Below are 22,114 nucleotides of genomic sequence, written 5' to 3' on the forward strand. Positions count from 1 at the left end.
GCGATCCCACCCGGTCAGGATCGCTGGTGCATCGCTAAATGATCGCTAGTGAGCTTTCATACAGAAAGACCTCACAGCGATTCAGCAGCGACGCAGCACACAATACTTACCATTCACACACAGCGATCCTGCGTCCTCCCGCCCGCCTCCACGCGTCGCTGGACGTCACAGCAGGAAGTCTCAGCAGGAAGCGCCCGACGAGAAATGGAGCCGGACATTCTCGCGCGATCAGGGATGGACAGCGGGGGAGCCGGTCGCTGGTAAGTATCACACATAGCGATATCGCTAGCAATATCGCTATAACGTCACAAAACCAGTGACGTTTTAGCGATATTGCTAGCGATATCGCTTAGTGTAAAACCCCCTTAAGCGAGCAGGCACGACTCTCCCAATTATATGTAATACATAGAACATACAAAACACCGCTGGTCCTATTCAAGGCGGGCTTGAGGGGAGACTCTAGCTGCCCTAGATGTGGCACAGACCAGGCCGGACTGTTACATATGCTATGGTCGTGTCCACGGCTGGTGGTATACTGGCTGGTCGTTATCAACAAAATTGAGAGAGCTTATGCATGTACGCTCGACAGGAATCCAGTGCTGTGTGTTTTGGGGGAGGTGGATGGGATACCTGTCTCAGAACATTACAAAGTGGCAATAGCGAGGTTGCTGTATGTGGCAAAAAACTAATAGCACGAAAATGGAAGGATTCGGAACCCCCCACTAGGAGGGAATTTATTGCTCAGACACGTACGGTAATGCATTTAGAGGAAAGCATTTACAGGCGAAGGCATGGTGAAAGAACTTTCAAAAAAATATGGTCCGCCTGGATGGCGGTGATATGATTGCTAAGACTCTCAAGTATACCCGGCATAAGGAGTATTGGGGGAGGGGGGGATGGCTTTGATTGTATTATTACAAGATATGTGAATTGTTACATGAATATTGATATCCACTGTGTTTAAAATCTTTTGAAACCTAAATAAAAATAACTGGTTTAAAAAAAAAAAAAAGACTGCTATTTAAAATAATAAACTTTTATTATCCAACTTTGTTTAAATAGGACTAAGAACAATAAAGACACACCCTCAATAAACTTGTATACAGTTTATAATATACAGTGGGTACGGAAAGCATTTAGACCCCTTTAAATCTTTGTTTCATTGCATCCATTTGGTAAATTCAAAAAAGTACATTTTTTTTCTCATTAACGTTTACTCTGCACCCCATCTTGACTGAAAAAATAGAAATGTAGAAATTTTTGCAAATTTATTAAAAAAGAAAAACTGAAACATCACATGGTCATAAGTATCCAGACCCTTAGCTCAGACACTCATATTTAACTCACATGCTGTCGATTTCCTTGTGATGCTCCTTGAGATGGTTCTACTCTTTCATTGGAGTCCAGCTGTGTTTAATTAAACTGATAAGACTTGATTTGTAAAGGCACATACCTGTCTATACAAGACCTCACAGCTCACAGTGCATGTCAGACCAAATGAGAATCATGAGGTCAAAGGAACGGGTCAAGGAGCTCAGAGAGAAAATTGTGGCAAGGCACAGATCTGGCCAAGGTTACAAAAGAATTTCTACTCTTATATATAAAGAAAAATAATGCGGCACTCACCAGATGGATTAAATATTCCAAAGTGCTTTTATATTTCATCCAAGTGACTTTGTATGGGATTTGTGGGTTATGGAGGCATGCAGGGCGTGTGCAGGTGGACGACGGCCGTTTCGTGTGGCAAGCGCTTCAACGGGTCCAGGTGTGAAAGGGGGGGGTCTTTGCCTTTTTAAAGGATTTAGACACAATGAATAAAAACATTAACTCTCTAAGTACATAGCTTGCAGCACTGAAGCAAAATAACTCAATTTTTCATTATTCAATCCTTGAGATCGTTCTACTCCTTCATTGGAGTCCAGCTGTGTTTAATTAAATTGATAGGACTTGATTTGTAAAGGGACAGACAGGTCTATATAAGACCTCACAACTCACAGTGCATGTCAGACCAAATGAGAATCATGAGGTCAAAGGTACTGGCCAAGGAGCTCAGAGACAGAATAGTGGCAAGGCACAGATCTGGCCAAGGTTACAAAAGAATTTCTGCAGTACTCAAGGTTCCTAAGAGCAGAGTGGCCTCCTTAATTCTTAAATGGATGAAGTTTGGGACCACCAGAAGTCCTAGACCTTGCTGTCCAGCCAAACTGAGCAATCGTGGAGAAGAACCTTGGTGAGAGAGGTAAAGAAGAACCCCAAGATCATTGTGGCTGAACTTCACAGATGCAGTAGGGAGATGGGAGAAAGTTCCACAAAGTCAACTATCACTCTAGCCCTCCACCAATCGGGCCTTTATGGCAGAGTGACCCGATGGAAACATCTCAGTGCAAGACATATGAAAGCCTGCATAGAGTTTGCTAAAAAACACATGAAGGACTCCCAGACTATGAGAAATAACAATCTCTGGTCTGATAAGTCGAAGATAGAACTTTTTGGTGATAATTCTAAGGGGTATGTGTGGAGAAAACCAGGCACTGCTCATCACCTGGTGCTGTCATAAATATAGACATTTTGTAACCACAAGCATGATAAACCAATTGTATCCAAATATGTTATTTTGTACTAGTAAATAAGGGAAATTGTATACCATATCAAAACCACATAGAGCAATGAGCAAAAATGGAGACCAGGGGAATGGGTGAAAGGTAAGAGGAAATTAAAAAAGGTGTATGGCTGTGTAATACAGCTAAGATGTATAACTGGAAAGTATTGACTGCTCCCTGGTAATTCCCTAATTTCTGGATCTCTGCCTGACAGCGAAGTTTGGCACCCTAGCAATACGATAGTGGCACCCACGCTCCACGGTAGCTATTCCTAGGACACCCTACACTGCCTTAAAAAAGAGTGTACAGTGTATGGAATATGAACACATAGACTTGATACTGAATACACACATGTCCTTGATTGCAGAAAAATCACCAGGCAAAATCCTATTAAACATGTACATCAGATATATAAATGTTGATATAGGTAATCAACTAGTACTCATCCAGACACGTCTGAAATCATCAGCATTGACGCATTTCCCCTGCATGGCTCAACAGGATACCTGATACACTAGAATTAAATCATGATGTCCAGCATATTATGTCTTATGACTATGTGCCCTCGGTGAAGCTGCTACCCAACAAGTCCAAAATCCACTTAGGACGGGAGTATCCTCGAATATAGAAATATTGCGGTTTGTCTCCATGTCCCTGATGCACCTGCCCTATATTTCTGGACACTAGAGATTCAACCCGATAATGCACATGTCAAAAACCATCAGGTGATGTACTGCAGTAATGGCGTATAACTGGGAGTGTGCGTCTCACCTTGGCACGCATGACCCCAAGAAAGGGAATTATAAGGTTGAATATCAGCTATCCATCTATATTATATACACAAGTTTGTCGAGTGTGTGTCTTTAATGCTGTTAGTCATATTTTAACAAAGTTTGATAATAAAAGTTTATATAGGGGTCTATATATATGAAAGCATTGCATTGGTTTCCCATCCGCTAAAGTCCAATATAAACTTCTCATTCTCACCCTCAAAACTCTTCACAGTTCTGCACCTCCCTACTTCTCCTCCCTCATCTCTGTCTACAACTCTACCCGCCCCTCCGTTCTGCTAATGACTTGTACTAACATCCTCAATAATCCGGACCTCTCACTCCCGTCTCCAATACTTCTCGCGAGCTATGCAAATTCTCTGGAGCGCACTACCCAGGATAATTTGATTAATTCCCAATACCCACATTTTTAAGAGTGACCTAAGAATGCACTTCTTTAGACTGGCTATTTATTATATTGATCGCTGGGCCGTACTATACAAGCTCTTATTACCATATACCTTTTGTGTCCCCCCTATTTCCTCATAGATTGTAAGCTTGCGAGCACAGTCCTCACTTCTCTTGGTACCCACTGAAATGTAAAGTGCTGGGGAATATGTTGGTGCTATTGAAATAAAAATATTATTATTATTACTAAGATCCTTTTTTTAATGTTCTTGTATGGATTCACTTGTTTTAATAGAATTTGGATAATGTACTTTTGTCTGATGGATGTGTTGGGTTCTCTCTGCTCTTCTTCGTATGTTGCTGTGCTACACCAGCAGGATTTAGCACCTACAGGTCTCAAGCTTCTCAGCTACTCACATGACAGAATAGCTTAGTGAGCCCCTGCCCTATCTTTCTTTGTAGTGTAGGTGTATTAATATACTCATCAATTGCCGTCTTCCCTGGTTCCAGCGCGGCTCCGGTTCTCTCCCGAGTTATGTGACGACTATTCCGACTGGCCGGATCACACTTGGTTCTATATGTGAGCCAGAAGTCGCTTTTAGAGTGTAAGCCTATGGAGCCTTGCTATGATGTTTCATAAGCTTACAATGAAAAAGTGACTTCTGGCTCCCACACAGAGCCAAGTGTGAACTTAAAAGTCACTTAAGTCATGTGACTCAGAAGAGGATCGGAGCGGCACTGGAAACCGGAGAAAACGGCGATTGGCGAGTATATTAATACACCTACACTACATACTTATAGGTTTAGCCCATAAAAAAATAATGGAAGTGCTTTTTTAAAGCACATGTCTTCAGTACTTTTTTTTAAACAATATTCCATCACATCATCTAAGTGCCTTTGCCATGTTTGGTAGATAAAATAGTGTAGATCTGGATAATAGTTAAGAAAGCTATAGCTGACATCTGGTCAGAAAGGGACATGATTGTTTCCCTATGCAGTGATTACTTAAATGTCACAGTGTGAGTTTCTATGGGACATGATGGGAGGAAGGACACTGCTTGGCAAGAACATGGAATAAGCCTTTCAGTAGTATAAATAACTATGACATGCTGAAGAAGACAACAGTGTCGAAGGATCAGGAGATGATCAGGAGATGAAAAGATCTGCTAAACTAGCAATAAACATATTATTGACGCGCCACTACATTATGCTTTTATAATGGGTGCCATAGCTATTAGAATAGAAAAGGACCATTCAGTATTTCTGAAGGCTGCCAGTAAGCACATCAGCCAAGTAATAAGCAGATGGCATAGCTAATTACAGCATATCAATAAGAAATAGATGCAGATGAAAATGAACAAATCCTTACAGTTTTTAATTTCTTAAACATATGTAACTGGCTGAAAATTTATACTCACACATTGAAGAAGTTGTTGGAGTTGGAGAAAATGCTCCTGGGATTACTTAGTTCTTGAAGAAAGGGAGTCACACTGACGACAGCTGCCAGCCACAAGTGGTACCCTCGTCTCATACAAACGCTGCCCAATATACGGGCACATATCTCTGAGCAGAGCCCTACCAGGGCGCACATACAGTTGCTGAGCGCATCCATGTGAAAACACAAGGCAAGTTAGTAGAAAAGTAAATCAGGAGGACAAAGTGAAATAAATAGATTACAATGGGGAGAAAAGATGCAGCCGTGGAAAGAATGCAAGAAAACTTTGCATAGAAAAAAATAAAATGTGTGAAAACGGAAAAATGCAACAACGATTTCTGAGACAAACGGGAGACATAACAGCTCGCTAAAGCAGAGACATGAAGCAACAGGCGCAAATCACACAAGCAGACCCCAACTGCTCACAAACTTCTCCACAACAGCTGTTATCCTGCCCTTCACCCCCCCAGGAAGGACACCACAAGTCCCATCCCCCTGTCAGCTGCCGAGTCCCCATACACATGACACTGGGACTCTGTCCATTTCACATTGCTTAGGTCCATGAAACGCTCTCCGCTTGTAGGTATGAAGAAAACACATGTTGGAAAGTACCTCATATCATTGGTAACTCCCTGGCTTAGACAAGATGTGCTATTCTTTTTTTTTTAAAACCTAGGCATCAAAATGTTATTACAATGTTACATTTTCCATGAGAAGAAAGAGCCTTTCAGCATTACTAATATTATAAACAACCACCAATGTATCCAGGAAATGATTAGTTACTAATGTGATATGTTTGAGACCCGATTTTAGAACTTCCAAATTCCTTTATCCAATAGCTCCTGCAAGATGTATATGAAAGATCCTTTAGGAAGAGTTAAAATGGCCATACACCAGCAATGGTTATAGGCTTTATGCAAATTCACTAAACTTTCTAATATACAGTCATGGCCAAAAGTGTTGGTACCCTTGAAATTGTTCCAGAAAATAAAGTATTTATCCCAGAAAGTAATTGCAATTACACGTTTTGTTATACACATGTAACGGGGCCAAGGTGATAGTCATGGCGAGGGGCTGTAGTTTCGACACGCCCTGACACCCCGCAACATAAACACAATGTCCATTCTGATGTGTGCAGTGCGTTTCACTTACATGTGAATTAGAGTTCTCCTCAGGTGGCAGCGTTCGGATCTTCTTCTCTGACACACAATGATCAACAGAATACAAGTTCATTTTTAACATAACAACTTTACTTAGCTCATCCAGTTTGGTCACAGACACTGCATAGCAATCTTTACAAGTTACGGACATTCTTTTCCCTGAACTGTCCCTGGTTCTTCCTGTCGCCACTTGTTCACGTACCATATCCTCCAGTACCGTAGCTTCCTGAGTAGCGGAACTAGCTTTGTCCTGGTGTTCCCCGTCCATTTTCCCCTTCATGGGCGAAACCAAAGGATGCCGTTGCCAATCCTTCCCAGACCTTTGGTCTTGGACGTCAAGGGAATTTCCATAAAGCCTTGCCGCTGTCTCCCTAATGCTGCTCTGATTCGTTCGTGCCTGGACTGATGAGCTTCTGTACTAAACACAGTTTCTTTCCAAAACCTTACATTTCTCCATCCTACTTACTACTAACTACCTCAGGAACCCACTCTCCTCACCCTTCTCTAGCTCCTCCCACTAGAGGTCTCCTATTCTATTAACTAGCTCCTATCTTAACTCAATCTATTCTCCTATTCGACAGTGCCCCCGCTGTTGTAAGTACTATATCTCCCTATTTCTATCCGTAGCCTATAAAGGTATATAACTTACACAACACATGAACATAAGTACACTTCTTGACACGTCAATACACAGTAAAACAATATCACATTACATGACACTTTATATGCAAAACGTACCCGATTTTATTAAGAAGGTACACACAGGGATGCAGGGCACAAATTAGCCCCCAGCAAACCTCCCTCCTAAAAATATGGTCGTCCATGACCATACAGTGTCTGTAGAATACAAACACAATTATAAAAAACTTTTAAAGCATGTTCAACCGCAAAAATTATCATGCTCTACCTAAGAGTCCGTTTTTTTTTCCTTGTCCACCTTTGAGCCTGTTCCTGGAACACACAGTTCAAATCTTTTCAATAACATGGCCCTGTGGCCAACATTACACATTAGCCCACTGATTCATATGCACAGTTCTTAATAACCCGGCACGATCCTCGGGTTGTTCAATTAGCATTATGGGTCCATTTGACCCCGGTCCCTTTGCTTCCGGGACCCGGACACGCCACCGGTTCACTGTAGGGCACACCATGCCCATTAGTCAGTCTCTTGCCAGGTCTCCAAGTGTCCAAACAAACATCATGGCCACGTGGCCAACTCACCACAGCTCCGACAGTCCAGGAGCGCTTACAGTCCATATAGCTCCGACCCGGCTCACTCATCAGGTCCTCCTGTTCATGTTTTCCCTCTCCCTCCTATTTTCAGATCACAGTCCCTTTAAAACATGTGTGCTGCTTCTAACCCCCTAAGGATAAAAGTCAGGTTAGGTAAAATCAGTACAGGGTTAATAAAACAGTCTTTAAAGCAGCCACACACTGTCCGTTTTTCACACAGGTAGAGATTTTAGGACACAAACCCCTACCCCTACCTATCAATAAGGGAAAAGTTTAACAGCAGTAGAGTTACATTTAATTAACAAAAGTGTGATACTGGATATACCAGAATTACAAACACAAAGGGGCTTTTGCTGGATGTATGAAACATATAGAGAGGAGTGGGGGAGACACAGGATATTTGAAATGCAAGGCCACAACTTAGCCCATCTTCCAGTCACAAAGAGAGGCCTTGGTCAGGAAATACAACTTCACCCCAGTAGTGTATCGGAGAACATTCCAGATTTTACAGCAGGGATCAACTGACAGCTATACTTGTCGTGAGCACCTTGAGGACCACATTCCATCAATGGATCAGAGGGCCAATGTGGGTCATCCTGGAAATATGAGCCAGGTCTAGGCATATAAAAGATGGGTGACAAAATAAAAAAGTTGTTCACATATGTGGTCTGCCGATTCTGCTTGTGATCCATATTTAATTTTCTCCTTCCCCCAAGGAAACAGAAAGACAATAATTATTTCTCCCTTTTAATTTTATAACTGTTTTTCATATTTGTGTTTTATTTTGATCTTTTTATATCGTTTATTGTAAGCATTGTATATTTTTTATATTAAAGCTTAAAATGTTTAATAAGTTTAATCCTTATATGCTCCAAAGAATCAATAGCCTTACAGAGTGTGTGATATTTTGATTGTCTGACAGTAACGTATTTTTGGGGACTCATCAGCCTCTGTGTTTGATGAGCGGTGGCAGGGTGTTAAGAAATCGAGGTGTGCGGACTGTGTCGGGGTGTGATTTTTGCTCACTTTATAACCTAGAGCAGAGGCTGAGTGTTGGATTGAGTCAGAGGAGATAAAATAACCCTTGCAGACGCACCCCACGTCATGTGCAGAGAAGTGTGTACGTGACAACTTGGTGGCAAGCATTGGGATAGTTTTTTACATCTATTAGACCATTAGTACGTTGTTTAAGCACTTATTCACTGTACTAAAGAGCTGGTATCCTTGCAAGGAGTTGCTCTAGCTGTTTTCATTCTAACCCAAAGTCAGGCATGCCAGATCACCAGTGAGGCCAAATTAGGAGTTTACGCACCAGTCCTAAATCCGAGGAGACCGCACTTGGAAAACTTCCCTGTGATAGAGAAAGATGGAGACTTAGACACTTTTCTTCTGTGGGGGGGGGGGGGGGGGGTAGTTTGAAAAATCCTGCAGGTATTACCATCTGCCCCGTGATCAATTGGCACAGTATTTAACTCCAGGGCTTAAGGGCAAAGCCTTGGACGTTTTCACTTACCTTACTACAGAGCTAGATGGGGACCATGACTCTGTAAAAGAGTCCTTGGTCAGGAAGTGCAACTTTACCCCAGTAGTGTATCAGAGAACGTTCCAGCGTCTACAGCAGGGATCAACTGACAGCTATAAGTATGTCGTGAGCACCTTGAGAACCACGTTCCGTCAATGAATCTGAGGCCATTCTGTTACCAGTGTTCAGGTACTAGAAGATCTTATGGTCAAGGATTAATTCCGCCACGTCTGTCCTATGGCTGTATGACAACTTGTCTGTAATCGAGAGCCCAAAACTGCTGGTCAGACTGCAAAGATTGCAGAGTCTTTTATAGGTAACAGGATACAAGAAGCCTGGAAGCCATCAGGATACAACTGGGAAGTGAGCCAGTTGGGAATCCCTCTTCCAGCCAATCCTCAGGGCATTCTGCATCTACTGTCTCAGGGGCCACTCTGACCAACGTTTTGCTGATGCATGTTTTGTTGCCTATCAAGAAGACAGGACCCTCACCTTCTGTCTTATTTGTGGCTGTCACTGATGCGAGGAGGAATGAGAATTGCCAATCCATCACTGTCGGCGATAAAGTTACTGTTGGCCTCAAAGACACTGGAGCAGAAGTAATACTGGTTCGTCTACAAATGGTAACCCCTGCGGAAAGATGATGTCTTTAACCGTTGTTGGAGGGATCATCCCTGTTGTGTCCATGGCCTGTTTTTTTTCTGTGCTGGGGAGCAGGGAAAGGTTTGAGGGAAGTGGGTGTATCAGACACTATCCCTACCAATGTGTTGTTGGGCACAGACCTTAGCAGGATGGTATCCCACTGTGTCCCTGCCTTGCAAGTGATTGCCACAAAGGTGGAAGCCAGTGACCCACCTGAGAGCCTGTGTGAGGCAAGGAAATGTACAGATGTGGAGGGAGAATGTAGAATGTCCAAATGGATAGTACAATGGGTCTGCAGGGAGAAGATATGCAGGAATGTACTTATGTGGCAGCTGTGTTCCGCAGTCAGGCTGCTGCTAAGACTCAACCCCAACAATTAGAAATGAGAGATGATGATGAGTCTGAGAAAGAACTGCCAGAACAGGAGGACCCTACTGTGGCCCAGGAGCCTCCCCACATGGCAGACCTACTGCTGTTCCCAGTAGTAAACTCAACATCTGACCGGGGTCTGGCATCCCCACTAGACCGGGGCCTACAGACTGAAAGAGCTTCCAGAAAACCCTGCCAGTGGAGAGAAGCTGAGATGCATTGCAGACCAACCCCCTGCTGGGTCTGACAAGGAGAGAATATACTGGGACCAAGGAAAGCTGTATAAAGAGACCCACCTCCATGGCACAACAGAGCTTTGGAACTGTGAGAAGCATCTGGTTGTCACCTATCTATTCAGGGAACAGTTATTAAGAATTTATTATGAAATCCTTCTGGCCAAGCACCTTGGAGTACAAAAGACTAAAACCTGTTTGACACACAACTTTTATTGGCCCAATATAAGTACGGACGTAGACAATTACTGTCCATCTTTGTCAAAAAGTTGTAAACACTGGAAACATCCAAAATATCACCATTGATACCACAACCAGTGATTGATGAGCCTTGCCAAAGACTGGCTGTAGATTTCATAGGGTCTTTTGCAATGGCTAGCCGCTCCATTCTCACAGTTGTCCAGAAGTAGTGACGCTGTCCTCGATATAAGCCGATAAAGTGACAGATACACGACTGACTGTTTTCTCACGTGGGGTTCCCCAGGGAGATGTTAACTGATCAGGGGACCCAATTTATGTCCATCCTGATGAAAAGTCTCTGCAAGAAAATAAACATGCAGCATCTTGTAGCCAGCCCCTATCATCCTCAGACCAACGGGCTACGTGAACGTTTTAATGGACCTCTAAAACAAATGCTCAAGATGCTGATGGAGACTGAAAAGAAAGACTGTAGTGAAATAATAGATAGGGTGCACCAAAATGTATAATTCAATGATCTATCAATGTAAATGTCAGGGTGCTACAACTTGTATGGGAAACAAGATGCAAGCAAGGGGAGAAAGACCAATAAAAACTTAGTGTGCACACCTGATTAAAAAATGTATGACAACTATTGAACACCAACAACTTACAAAGGAGCGTAAAAACCATCTAAAAACATGTACAAAATTGGAACATAACCAATACTCCTGGATGTAATAAGATTGAGGAAAGCATAAAATACAACAGTCATGTAGAGACTGTGGGTATATGTGTAAACATACAGGAACATAAACCGATAGAACTCCAGTGGCTTAGTGGTTAGCACTGTAGCCTTGCAGCACTGGGGTCCTGGGTTCAAATCCCACGAAGGACAATATCTCCAAGGAGTTTGTATGTTCTCCCTGTGTCTGTGTTTGTGTGGGTTTCCTCCGGGTTCTCCGATTTCCTCCCAGATTCCAAAGACATACTGATAGGGAGTTTAGATTGTGAGCCCCATCGGGGACAGTGCCAATAATGTCTGTAAAGCGCTGTGGAATTAATGGCGCTATATTATTGAGTAAAATTAATAAACTCCTGATACAGATAAATGACCAATGTTCACACAGTATGTGAACCCATGAGACAATGAAAATACATGAATTGTAAATAAGCCCTCTGAACAAGAAATGCACCTCATAACATCCCTGTAGAGAGAATCATGCTGGGACATAGAATTGGAATAAACATCCGGGCCACTAATGCAGAAATAAAGAACTGTAACATGTGGGGGGTGATCTCTGATATCTCAGTCAGTTATAACTAAGATATGCTAAATGCTGATATGAATATCAATGATGAAAGGAGAAGAAGAATTGGAATCACATAAATAAATGTCTGCAGAGAGTTGTTTGTAAAGAATACTACCTACTAAAGCCTTAATGAACAATTGTTCATTTCATGTTTGAAAATCCCCACGCGTATCGCTATACAGCTTTGTCAGGGGAAGTATGTCATCAGGTATAAATATATAGAGAGAAAAATTGGTACAAGAAAGAAAATACTCTATATACTGTATTTTCTTACCTAGAGGTACCTCAGGCTTCTCCTCCTTTTGAACTTGTTTATGGGAAAAGGGTGAGGGGGCCTCTTGATTTAATTAAGGACTGTTGGGAGGATGACCCCAGAACTCCAAGAGTCTCTGTGGTGGAATATGTACTGAGACTCCGGGAGACAATGCAGACCCAGGCCCCAATCAACCAGTAGGTCTGGTATTACCGTAATGCCAGACTGTGGGCCTACGAAAAAGGGCAGAAAGTTTGGGTGTTGGTTCCTATGTTGAAGAACAAATTACAGGCCACATGGGAGGGACCATACACTGTATATAAGAGTTTAAATCATGTTAACTATGTTGTGATCCTGGATGAACATACACAGCATCAGAACATTTTTCATGTGAATATGTTGAAAGCCCATCACGACAGGGAAGCTTCTTTCTCACCTGTCTGCAGCATGCCTGAAGAGGGAAAGGGTGACCTGCTGCTGGACTTCAGGCCTGGAAGTCAGTGTGTGGAGTCAGGGGAGTCGGCAAAGAATAACCCTCAGTTATCACACAGTCAGAGTTACTTGGGGAATTCATAGAAGTCTTCACAGTGAAACCTGGGAGAAGTCATTTAGCAAGTCACCATGTAAACACTGGTACTCATTCCCTTGTGAATCAATCAGCATACCGGATCTCAGCGGAGGTGGAAGTAAACATGAAGGGACAAATATAGGAGATGCTGGAAGCCTGATTTTGCAGCAATATGATTTTACAATTCAGCATAAGAAAGGAATTGATCATGGCAATGATGATTGTTCGTCTCGCCAAGAGGGGTGGGGGGACTGCATACGTGGTTCACATGTGGGGGCTGCTGATGCTGCTTGTGAGCCATCACTTTCTCCTTTTCCCCAGGAAACAGAAGGTCAATAGGCATGTCTCCTTTTTTATTTTATAACTGTTTTGCATATTTCTGTTTTATTTTTATCTTTTTACTTCTTTTATTGTAAGTGTAAGGAGGAAGATCAGGCTGCAAGTACCTGTATTGAACCGGTTCCGGAACTGCTGAGACTGCATCCCCTGTTTCCTGGGGGAAGGAATAGGGGACTGGACAGGTCCCATGACCCAGGAAGAGGGGGCGTGTTTAGAGCGGGAACCTGGTCGGAAGCTGAGGGGGAAAGCGCGTGAAGCTGCAGAGAGGCCCCCGCCGTTAGTGTGCAAGCAGCAGGACAGGCAGAGTGCTCCATACCAGACCCGCCGGCGCTGCGATGGAAGGCAGCAGACAGACCCCGTAGCCTAAAGAGAGACTTGGCGAGAACAGACAGTGTGCAGCAGGGACCAGTGAGTGCTCCGGCCCTGGAGCATCCATACAGCGCAGGCCCGTGCCCAAACATTGCCACCACTGACAGAGACTGTGAGGAGAGATGTGCAAAGTGCCTGCTCGTCACTATGGAGCGAGGTGTTGAAAGTTATGGGCTAGAGAGTACTGGGTGCGTGCTGCCAGAGAGAGATCGGGAGCAGGACTGCCATCTGGGCCCCGATTTACCAGGGTATATCTGCCGGGCCACGTCGGGCTCAGACAGTGCCGTGGTCCACGCTCCTCCAGCCACATCAGTATATGGACCAGGAGCCCAGTGGAAGGTACCGGACACCGACCACTGCCGCCAGAAGACAGACCACAGTTGCCAGCAGTACCTTCTTGGACAAGCACCGCGCCAGCTGTTGTCGGCACTACTGACTTTCAAGGAGCTTCTATAGTCGGAGAAACTTCTGACACGATAAGTGTACAACAGAACTGCTGTTACTTTGTTCCCACGTTTAACATTTATCTCCCTGTGAGGAGTAAATCCCGTTTAATTAAAACTGTTAAAATTGTTAACCCTTGCTCTGCCTTCTGTCTGTCACTGCATCCCGCAACCTGCCCACACTTGGCGTAGTCGGGAGGATGCAGCCAATAGGCACAGAGGTAGCAGACCAAGCGGTTAGGGGAGCTGCAAGGGCCACATCTCATTGGGGGCAATGCTGAGTAACCTCCCAAAATTTACAGGGAACAGCGACCTACTATGGAACTGGACTGAACGGGTCAGGGGTATGTTGAGGGTGCACCCCATGACCGCCGCAATGCTACGGCCTCAACATGAGCGAAACACCTTTACCAAGGTGTTCTAAATCCTAGAAGAGATGCACGGGGACCCCATGGATGTTGGGGAGTTACGCATGCACTTGTTTAGTCATGTTCAAAGGGAGGGGGAGACTGTGACCCAATACATGAACGTGCTGCAAGAAATCCACGCTGCGTTTGTGAGGTGGAATGATGTAGGTGTAGGTTCCCCTGACCTAATTCTAAGAGATCATTTTGTGGCGAGCCTCAAGAGATGTGCTGCTTAAACAAGCTTTGCGGGAGCGCCTGCGTGCTAGGCCGCATATGACTTTTGCAGAAATGTGGGCGGAAGAGCGCAAAAGGGAAAAGGAGCAGTGGCAGGGATGGTCTGGAGTCGCAAAGTACCTAACCTGAACGAAGAAGACCCGGAGTGGTCCCTCGAATTATGGCAGGGAATGCGGAAAATGAGGGCAGTAATCGAGAGCCTAAAGGAAGCCCTTGCTGCTATTTTGGATTCCAATACCATACCCCGGGGTAACCTACGGCAAAAGTTAAGAGAAATCAGAGGAAAGAAACAAAGATTAAGAGCAACCCCAGCAGCAGCGCCAGAATGTAATTCCATATCCTGGTATGAAGAGCGATTACAGAGGGGATATGCCTCTCGTGGAGGACAGCGATCCCGACCGAAGTGCCCACCAGACAGGTGCATAAGTGAGTGTTGGATGTGTGGAAAAATGGGACACCTGTAAAAGAGTTGCCCTAAACGAGATAGCTGACAGCGAAGATTCGCTCACCCCTCCGAAGGTCATACTCACTGGAGAGAATGCTGCACCTGGAAGAAATGGTACGGTGAATAGAGGGGAGCCGCACTCAGAGCCAGACAGAGCTACGACGTCAGACGCCGAGAAGTGAGGGAGAAGGCGTCGTCTGCCTACAGTGAGATGTCTGCGGTATTCAGGCGCGTGGAGGCGGATCGGGTGAAACGCCGAATTGGACCCAATGGTCCTGTCTGTGAGATTCAACCCGAAGGGGAAGAAGGGGTGCCTACCCGAATAGTCCACCGAAGTATGTCGCATCCCGGCCTATCACAGGATCCCGAAGGAGGGGAGAAAGTGCCAAGTGTCCCTGAAACGGACACTCCCATGGTTACCAATGGTGATGAGGAACAATCACTTGCCTCATTCTCTGAAGTGGATAGTTCGCCGCCAGCCAGTCCAATGGAAGTACGTAGACCCGAAACTCCAGAGACAGATGTTCCATTGAACTCGGACGTACTCCCGTCCTCCAAGACCCAACTTGACTACGACACAACCTGAAGTTCTGAGTACTCCTAACGAGCAAATTCAAGAGGAGCCTCTGGTATGTGCAGAACAATTTTCTTCGGCAAAACATAGCGCAAGGCAGAAATGGGTGCGAAAATTGTGTGCATCTGACCCACCTCCGAAGAACATAAAGGAGCACAAAGAGTTCTCGCCCGTGGAATGGCGAGCTAAAGGAGAGGGGGAGAGTAAGGAGGAAGACCAGGCTGCAAGTACCTGTATTGAGCCGGGTCCGGAACTGCTGAGGCTGCATCCTGTTTCCTGGGGGAATAGGGGACTGGACAAGCCCCATGACCAACGAAGAGGGGGCGTGTTTAGAGAGGGAACCTGGCCTGAAGCTGACGAGGAAAGCACGCAAAACTACAGAGAGGCCCCCGCTGTCAGCAGTGTGCAAGCAGCAGGGCAGGCAGAGCACTCCGCACCCGACCCGTCGGTGCTGCGACGAACGGCAGCAGACAAACCCTTTGGCCTAGAGAGAGACTTGGCGGGAACAGTCAGTGCACAGTAGGGACCAGTGAGTGCTCCGACCTTAGCACTCCATCTTAGAAAAATAACAAAGTTATAGCTTTCAGAATAAAGTCATGAAAATAATTTTTTTCTATAAAATACTTTTTATTGTGTAAAAGCGCCATAACATAAAAACTACATAAATTTGGTATCGCTGTAATCATACTGACCAGAAGAATAAAGCTGCCTTACTAATTTTATCACAAGCAGAACGGTATAAAAACAAAAAAAAACAAAAAGCAAATCCTGAATTGCTGGATTTTTGTTAATTCTGTCTCCCAAAAATCGGAATAGAAAGTGATCAAAGTGTCATGTGCCAGAAAATGGTACCAATAAAAATGTCAACTCGTCCGGCAAAAAACAAGCCATAACATGACTCTGTCGGCTGAAATATGGAAAAATTAAGGCTCTCAAAATATGGTTGTGCGAAAAACTAGTTTTCGCAATTAAAAGCATCTTTTAGTGTGTGACAGCATCCAAACACAAAATCCCGATATAAATCTGGTATAGCTTTAACTGCACCGACTTAAAAGAATAAAGTCGCCATGTCACTTATAGTGCACAAGGAACGGCGTAAAAAATAAATAAAACCAAATCTTCACATGCTGTTGATTTTTTCATTCTGCCTCCCAAAGATCGCAGTGAGGCTTGGCACACATTTATCCTGTGCTCTGCGCTTACACTGGGGTTTCCGGGTAAATCTCTGAAATATGTAATTCAGACACAACCCCGGCAGAAGATTCCCTATAATGAAGCAGATGACGGCACTGTGGATGCCATAGGACCTGTGGTACGGCAGTGTCCGTCTTCTTAGGATTGCATAAAAGTGCCCTTGGCAACTGTTTTGTGCACTTCTGAAAAGAAGGACATTGCTGAATAGAGGCTAGACGGAGTCAACAGTAACTCTGCTGCCTCATGATAGTGAATAGATCCATCGAGGATTTCATCTGTCCCGTCACTCGGAGATTTAGATGGAAACCCCGATGTAAGTGCTCAGCATAGAGCGCTGGATAAATGTGATCATAAATGTTATGTAAAATCTTCAACTCAATCCACAAAAAACCCCCACTCAGGTCTGTCAAACGTTAACGGAAATATAGTGGGCTTCCACGTTGCTGGTAGTACAAAGGCTCTAGAAAAGACAAATGGCTCTTCACCCCCCCAAAAGAAATTCAGCAAATTCTCCGCTCCCAAATCCAGTGGGGGATTCTGATTTTCTAGCACTTAAGGGCTCTTTATATGGAATCCGCAAACTATTCTAGGAAAATCTGCGTTCCAGGAGGCAAATAGTGCTCCATACCTCCCGAGTCTCTCTGAATGGCTAAGAAGTACTGTACAGCCACATATGGGGGTATTGCTACGTTCAGTAGAAATTGTGGGACAAATTTTGGTGCCATTTTTACTCATTTCCCAGCATGAAAATGTAAAACTTGGGGCAAACACACAATCTTGGTGGTAAAAATGTAAATTATTTTATCCTTACTGCTCAATGATATAAAGTCTGTGACACACCTGTGGTGTTAATATAAACACTGCACCCCTAGATGAATTCATTGAGAGGTTTACTTTGTAAAATGGGGTTACTTATGGGGTATTCTGCTGTTCTGGCACCTCAGGGGCTCTGCCAATGTAACATGGAACCCTCAAACAAGTGCAGAAAAATCTGCACTGTAATATGGCGTTTCTTCCCTTCTGAGCTTTGCACTGTGCCTCAAAAGTAGTTTTCGACCACATATGGGGTATCAGTGAACTCAGGAGAAATTGTACAGCAAATTTTGGGGTACATTTCTCCTGTTACCCTTGTGAAAATACAAAATTTGGAGCTAAAAAATATTTTTGCGAGAAAATGTGTTTTTTTTATTTTCACGGCTAAACGTTATAAACTTCTGTGAAGCACCTGGGGGTTCAAGGTGTTCAATAAACATCTAGATAAGTTCCCTAACGGGTCTAGTTTCCAAAATGGTGTCACTTGTGGGGGGTTTCCACTGTTTAGGCACATCAGAGGCTCTCCAAATGCGACATGGCATCTTCTAATTATTCCAGCAAATTGTATATTCAAAAAGTCAAATGGTGCTCTTTCCCTTCCAAGCCCTGTCGTGCACCCAAACAGTTGTTTTCCTTCATATATTGGGTATTAGTGTACTCAGGAGAAATTGCACAACAAATTGTATGGAGCAATTTCTCCTGTTACCTTTATGAAAATGCAAAATTTGGAGCTAAAACTATTTATCTGGGAAAAATGGGATTTTTTTATTTTCACGGCTTAACGTTATCAACTTCTGTGAAGCACCTGTGGATTCAAGGTGCTCAATACACATCTAGATAAGTTCCCTAAGGGGTCTAGTTTCCAAAATGATGTCACTTGTTGGGGGTTTCCACTGTTTAGGCACATCAGGGGCTCTCCAAACATGACATGGCGTCCGCTAATCATGTCAGCAAATTTTACATGCAAAAATTAAGTGGCACTCCTTCCCTTCCGAGCCCTGCTGTGTGCCCAAACAGTAGATTTCCCCCACATATGGGGTATCAGCATGCTAAGGAGAAATTGGACAACAAATTGTATGGTCCATTTTCTCCTGTTACCCTTGCGAAAGTAAAAAAAAAATGAGGTCTAAAGGAAAATTTTTGTAAAAGAAAAGTACCGTACATGTTTATTTTTTCCTTCCACATTCCAAAAATTCCTGTGAAGCGTTTGAAGGATTAATAAACTTCATGAATGTGGTTTTGAGTACCTTGAGGGGTGCATTTTTTAGAATGGTGTCACTTTTGGGTATTTTCTGTCATATAGGCCCCTCAAAGTCACTTCAAATGTGAAGTCGTCCCTGAAAAAATGGTTTTGCAAATGTTGTTGTAAAAATGAGAAATCGCAGGTCAAATTTTAACCCTTCTAACTTCTTAACAAAAAAAATGTTTAAAAAATGGTGCTCATGTAAAGTAGACATGTGGGAAATGCTATTTATTAACTATTTTGTGTGACACCATTCTCTGATTTAAGGGCATAAATATTAAAAGGTCGAAAATTTCAAAATTTTCGCCAAATTTGTTTTTTTTTTTACAAATAAACGCAAGTCATATCAAAGAAATTTTACCACTATCATGAAGTACAATATGTCACAAGAAAATCTCAGAATCAGTGGTATCCATTGAAGTGTTTCAGAGTTATGACCTCATAAAGTGACAGTGGTCAGAACTGAAAAAATTGGCCTGGCAGGAAGGTGACAACAGGCTTCGGGGCAAAGGGGGTTAATGAATCAGGCACATCTGATTTCATTCAGCATGTGGGGTCACCAGGGATGTTCGCCTGCAGGGTGCTGGCGTATATTTCTGGAGTGAGGTACGCCAAATTCAAGCAAAGAGGATTGCCTATATAGGAAATTCGTAAAACATAACCTTTATATAAAATTATTGCAACCTCGGACAGTAAACATAAACATGTAAAGTGCTCGTGCTCAACAGTGCTCATTAAAAAATAGTTCAGTCTCACCCATTTGCAGTAGCCAGGTTATCGTGCCAATCACCCAGTATTGTCCAGGTAATCAGAAAACGGGAGCTATATTATTATAGTAACAAAGAAGTAAGGGGGGGGGAAGGTTCTATCACTCTGTCGTACCCCTGTAAAGCTCCCGTCCTTACAAGGACCATACTAAAATATGACCTGCTACTGACATCTCCCCAAGATATGTATATTCATAACGCTTCCCAACGCGTTTCTTCCCCAATTATGGGGATTCATCAATGGAATAAAAAAATGATGGGTGTACATGCATCCCGCAATGGCGATTATCCAGAATCACCTATGCATTAATATGCAATATAACCCATGTAGGTGGAGCATAGAATCATAGAATCGTAGAGTTGGAAGGGACCTCCTGGGCCATCTGGTCCAACCCCCTGCTCAAAGCAGGATTCACTAAATCATCCCAGTCAGATGTCTGTCCAGCCTCTGTTTGAAGACTTCCATTGAAGGAGAACTCACCACTTCTCGTGGCAGCCTGTTCCACTCATTGATCACTCTGTCAAAAAGTTTTTTCTAATATCTAATCTGTGTCTCCTCCCATTCAGTTTCATCCCATTGCTTCTAGTCTTTCCTTGTGCAAATGAGAATAAAGTTGATCCTTCTACAATGTGACAGCCCTTTAGATATTTGTAGACAGCTATTAAGTCTCCTCTCAGTCTTCTCTTTTGCAAACTAAACATTCCCAAATCCTGCAACCTTTCCTCATAAGACAGGGTTTGCAGACCGGTCACCATTCTGGTCGCTCTTTTCTGAACTTGCTCCAGTTTGTTGATGTCTTTTTTAAAATGTGGTGCCCAAAACTGGACACAATATTCCAGATGAGGTCTGACCAAAGAGGAGTAGAGGGAGATAATGACTTCACGTGATCTAGACTGTATGCTTCTGTTAATACATCCTAGAATTGCATTTGCCTTTTTTGCTGCTGCATCACACTGTTGACTCATATTCAGTCTGTGATCTATTAGTATACCAAAGTCTTTTTCACATGTGCTGTCACTTAGCCCTATTCCTCCCATTCTGTATATGCTTTTTTCATTTTTATTGCCCAGATGTAGTACTTTGCATTTCTCCCTGTTAAAAACCATTCTGTTAGTTGCTGCCCACTTCTCCAGTTTATTTATATCTTTTTGAATCCTCTCTCTCTCTTCTCTAGTATTAGCTATCCCTCCTAGCTTTGTGTCATCAGCAAATTTAATCAGTTTACCCTCAATTCCTTCATCTAAATCGTTGATAAAGATGTTGAACAATACAGGGCCCAGGACAGACCCCTGTGGTACCCCACTTGAGACATTCTTCCAACTGGATGTGCAGCCATTTACGACCACTCTTTGGGTCCGATCACTAAGCCAGTTATGAATCCACCTAACAGTTGCCTTGTCCATTCCATACTTAGTCATTTTTTCAATAAGGATTGCATGAGAGACTTTGTCAAATGCTTTGGTGAAGTCAAGATATACTATATCTACAGCATTTCCTTGATTCACCCAATCAGTGATTCCGTCATAGAAGGAAATTAAGTTAGTCTGACATGACTTATGTGACGGGAGTATTCTCCAGAGCAAGGAGGGACAACAGGCCTGGGAATAATCCAACAGATTTATTGACCAAAAAACAGGAACAACACGAAGGTAATTTGCAGAGTCCCAAAATAAGTCCACAGGAAACTGATTCGGGGCACCTCCCGACAATCCTTGTGCCAGATCACAAAACCATAGTCCTTTAAGAGTCCCAGAAATCCACCACGATCACACAGAGGCCGAAGCTTCCTCAGACAGCCTCATCCTTCTCTTTTAGCATCCAACTCACATCTGACTGAGTTGCACAGGGATCTAGTGTCTCTGCTCCTGGATCAGCCCATGTGTGTAGTGGAGGAGGGTTCCACTCCTCCTATGCAATGGTTTGGCCCACAGCAAGGCACCGCTGTGTCTACGAGGATGTGTATTGTGAGTCCTCCCCCTGCTGAGGAGAACAATGGTGATTCCCCTAGCTGTGTTGACCCAAGCCTGAATTCAATTATGGTCTAGATACACAAGTCTTGTGGAAAGGAGACAGGTTACTTACATAATTACATTATAGTCCCAGAGACACAGGCAATGGGGGAAGGAAACATATTGTTACAGGTACACACAAGACATTGCAAAGTATTGGGGAAAAATACATATCATGACAATCCCTTCCCCTCCTAATTTGTGTACGTACTAGGGACCTCTACAGGTCACTGGTTAAGTACACAAAGGCATGGCGTAACTTACATGTGGCTTCATGCAGCCACGAATTGGCATCGTAGCTTTCCCACATCATTGCCCAGGAGAACAGCTGCAGGCAGACCACCCATCACCCCAACCACACATCGCCTGACCCCAAAACCAAAGTTCAGATCCACAGTGGCTGTGGGAATAGTCCTCCATTGTCCACCAGCCAGTTCAATGACAATCCCAGGTCCTCTATGGATTGCCTCAGGCCGAACCACTCGGGGATCAGCCAGCGTGAGGAAAGCCCCTGAGTCACAAAATCCAACAAGTCTTTGTCCATCCAGCACAACCTCCTGCAAGTGCTTACCTCGATGAGCTGAAGTCGTCAT

At 43.7% G+C, this 22,114-nt stretch overlaps 1 protein-coding gene across 1 annotated transcript in view; it reads right to left on the reverse strand.

Moving 5' to 3' along the window:
* Positions 1–10,554, reverse strand: part of FITM1 (fat storage inducing transmembrane protein 1) — a 49,687-nt gene extending 39,133 nt beyond the window's left edge. The window contains exon 1 of the mRNA XM_073575373.1: positions 5,197–10,554. Coding sequence (XP_073431474.1) covers positions 5,197–5,390 — 194 coding nt within the window. The 5' untranslated portion in view covers positions 5,391–10,554. The remainder of the gene's footprint in view (positions 1–5,196) is intronic.
* Positions 10,555–22,114: the final 11,560 nt, after the last annotated feature.

The sequence above is a fragment of the Dendrobates tinctorius genome, unplaced genomic scaffold (assembly GCF_039654945.1).
Source record: "Dendrobates tinctorius isolate UK_male_01 unplaced genomic scaffold, ASM3965494v1 ptg000044l, whole genome shotgun sequence".
NCBI lineage: Eukaryota > Metazoa > Chordata > Amphibia > Anura > Dendrobatidae > Dendrobates > Dendrobates tinctorius.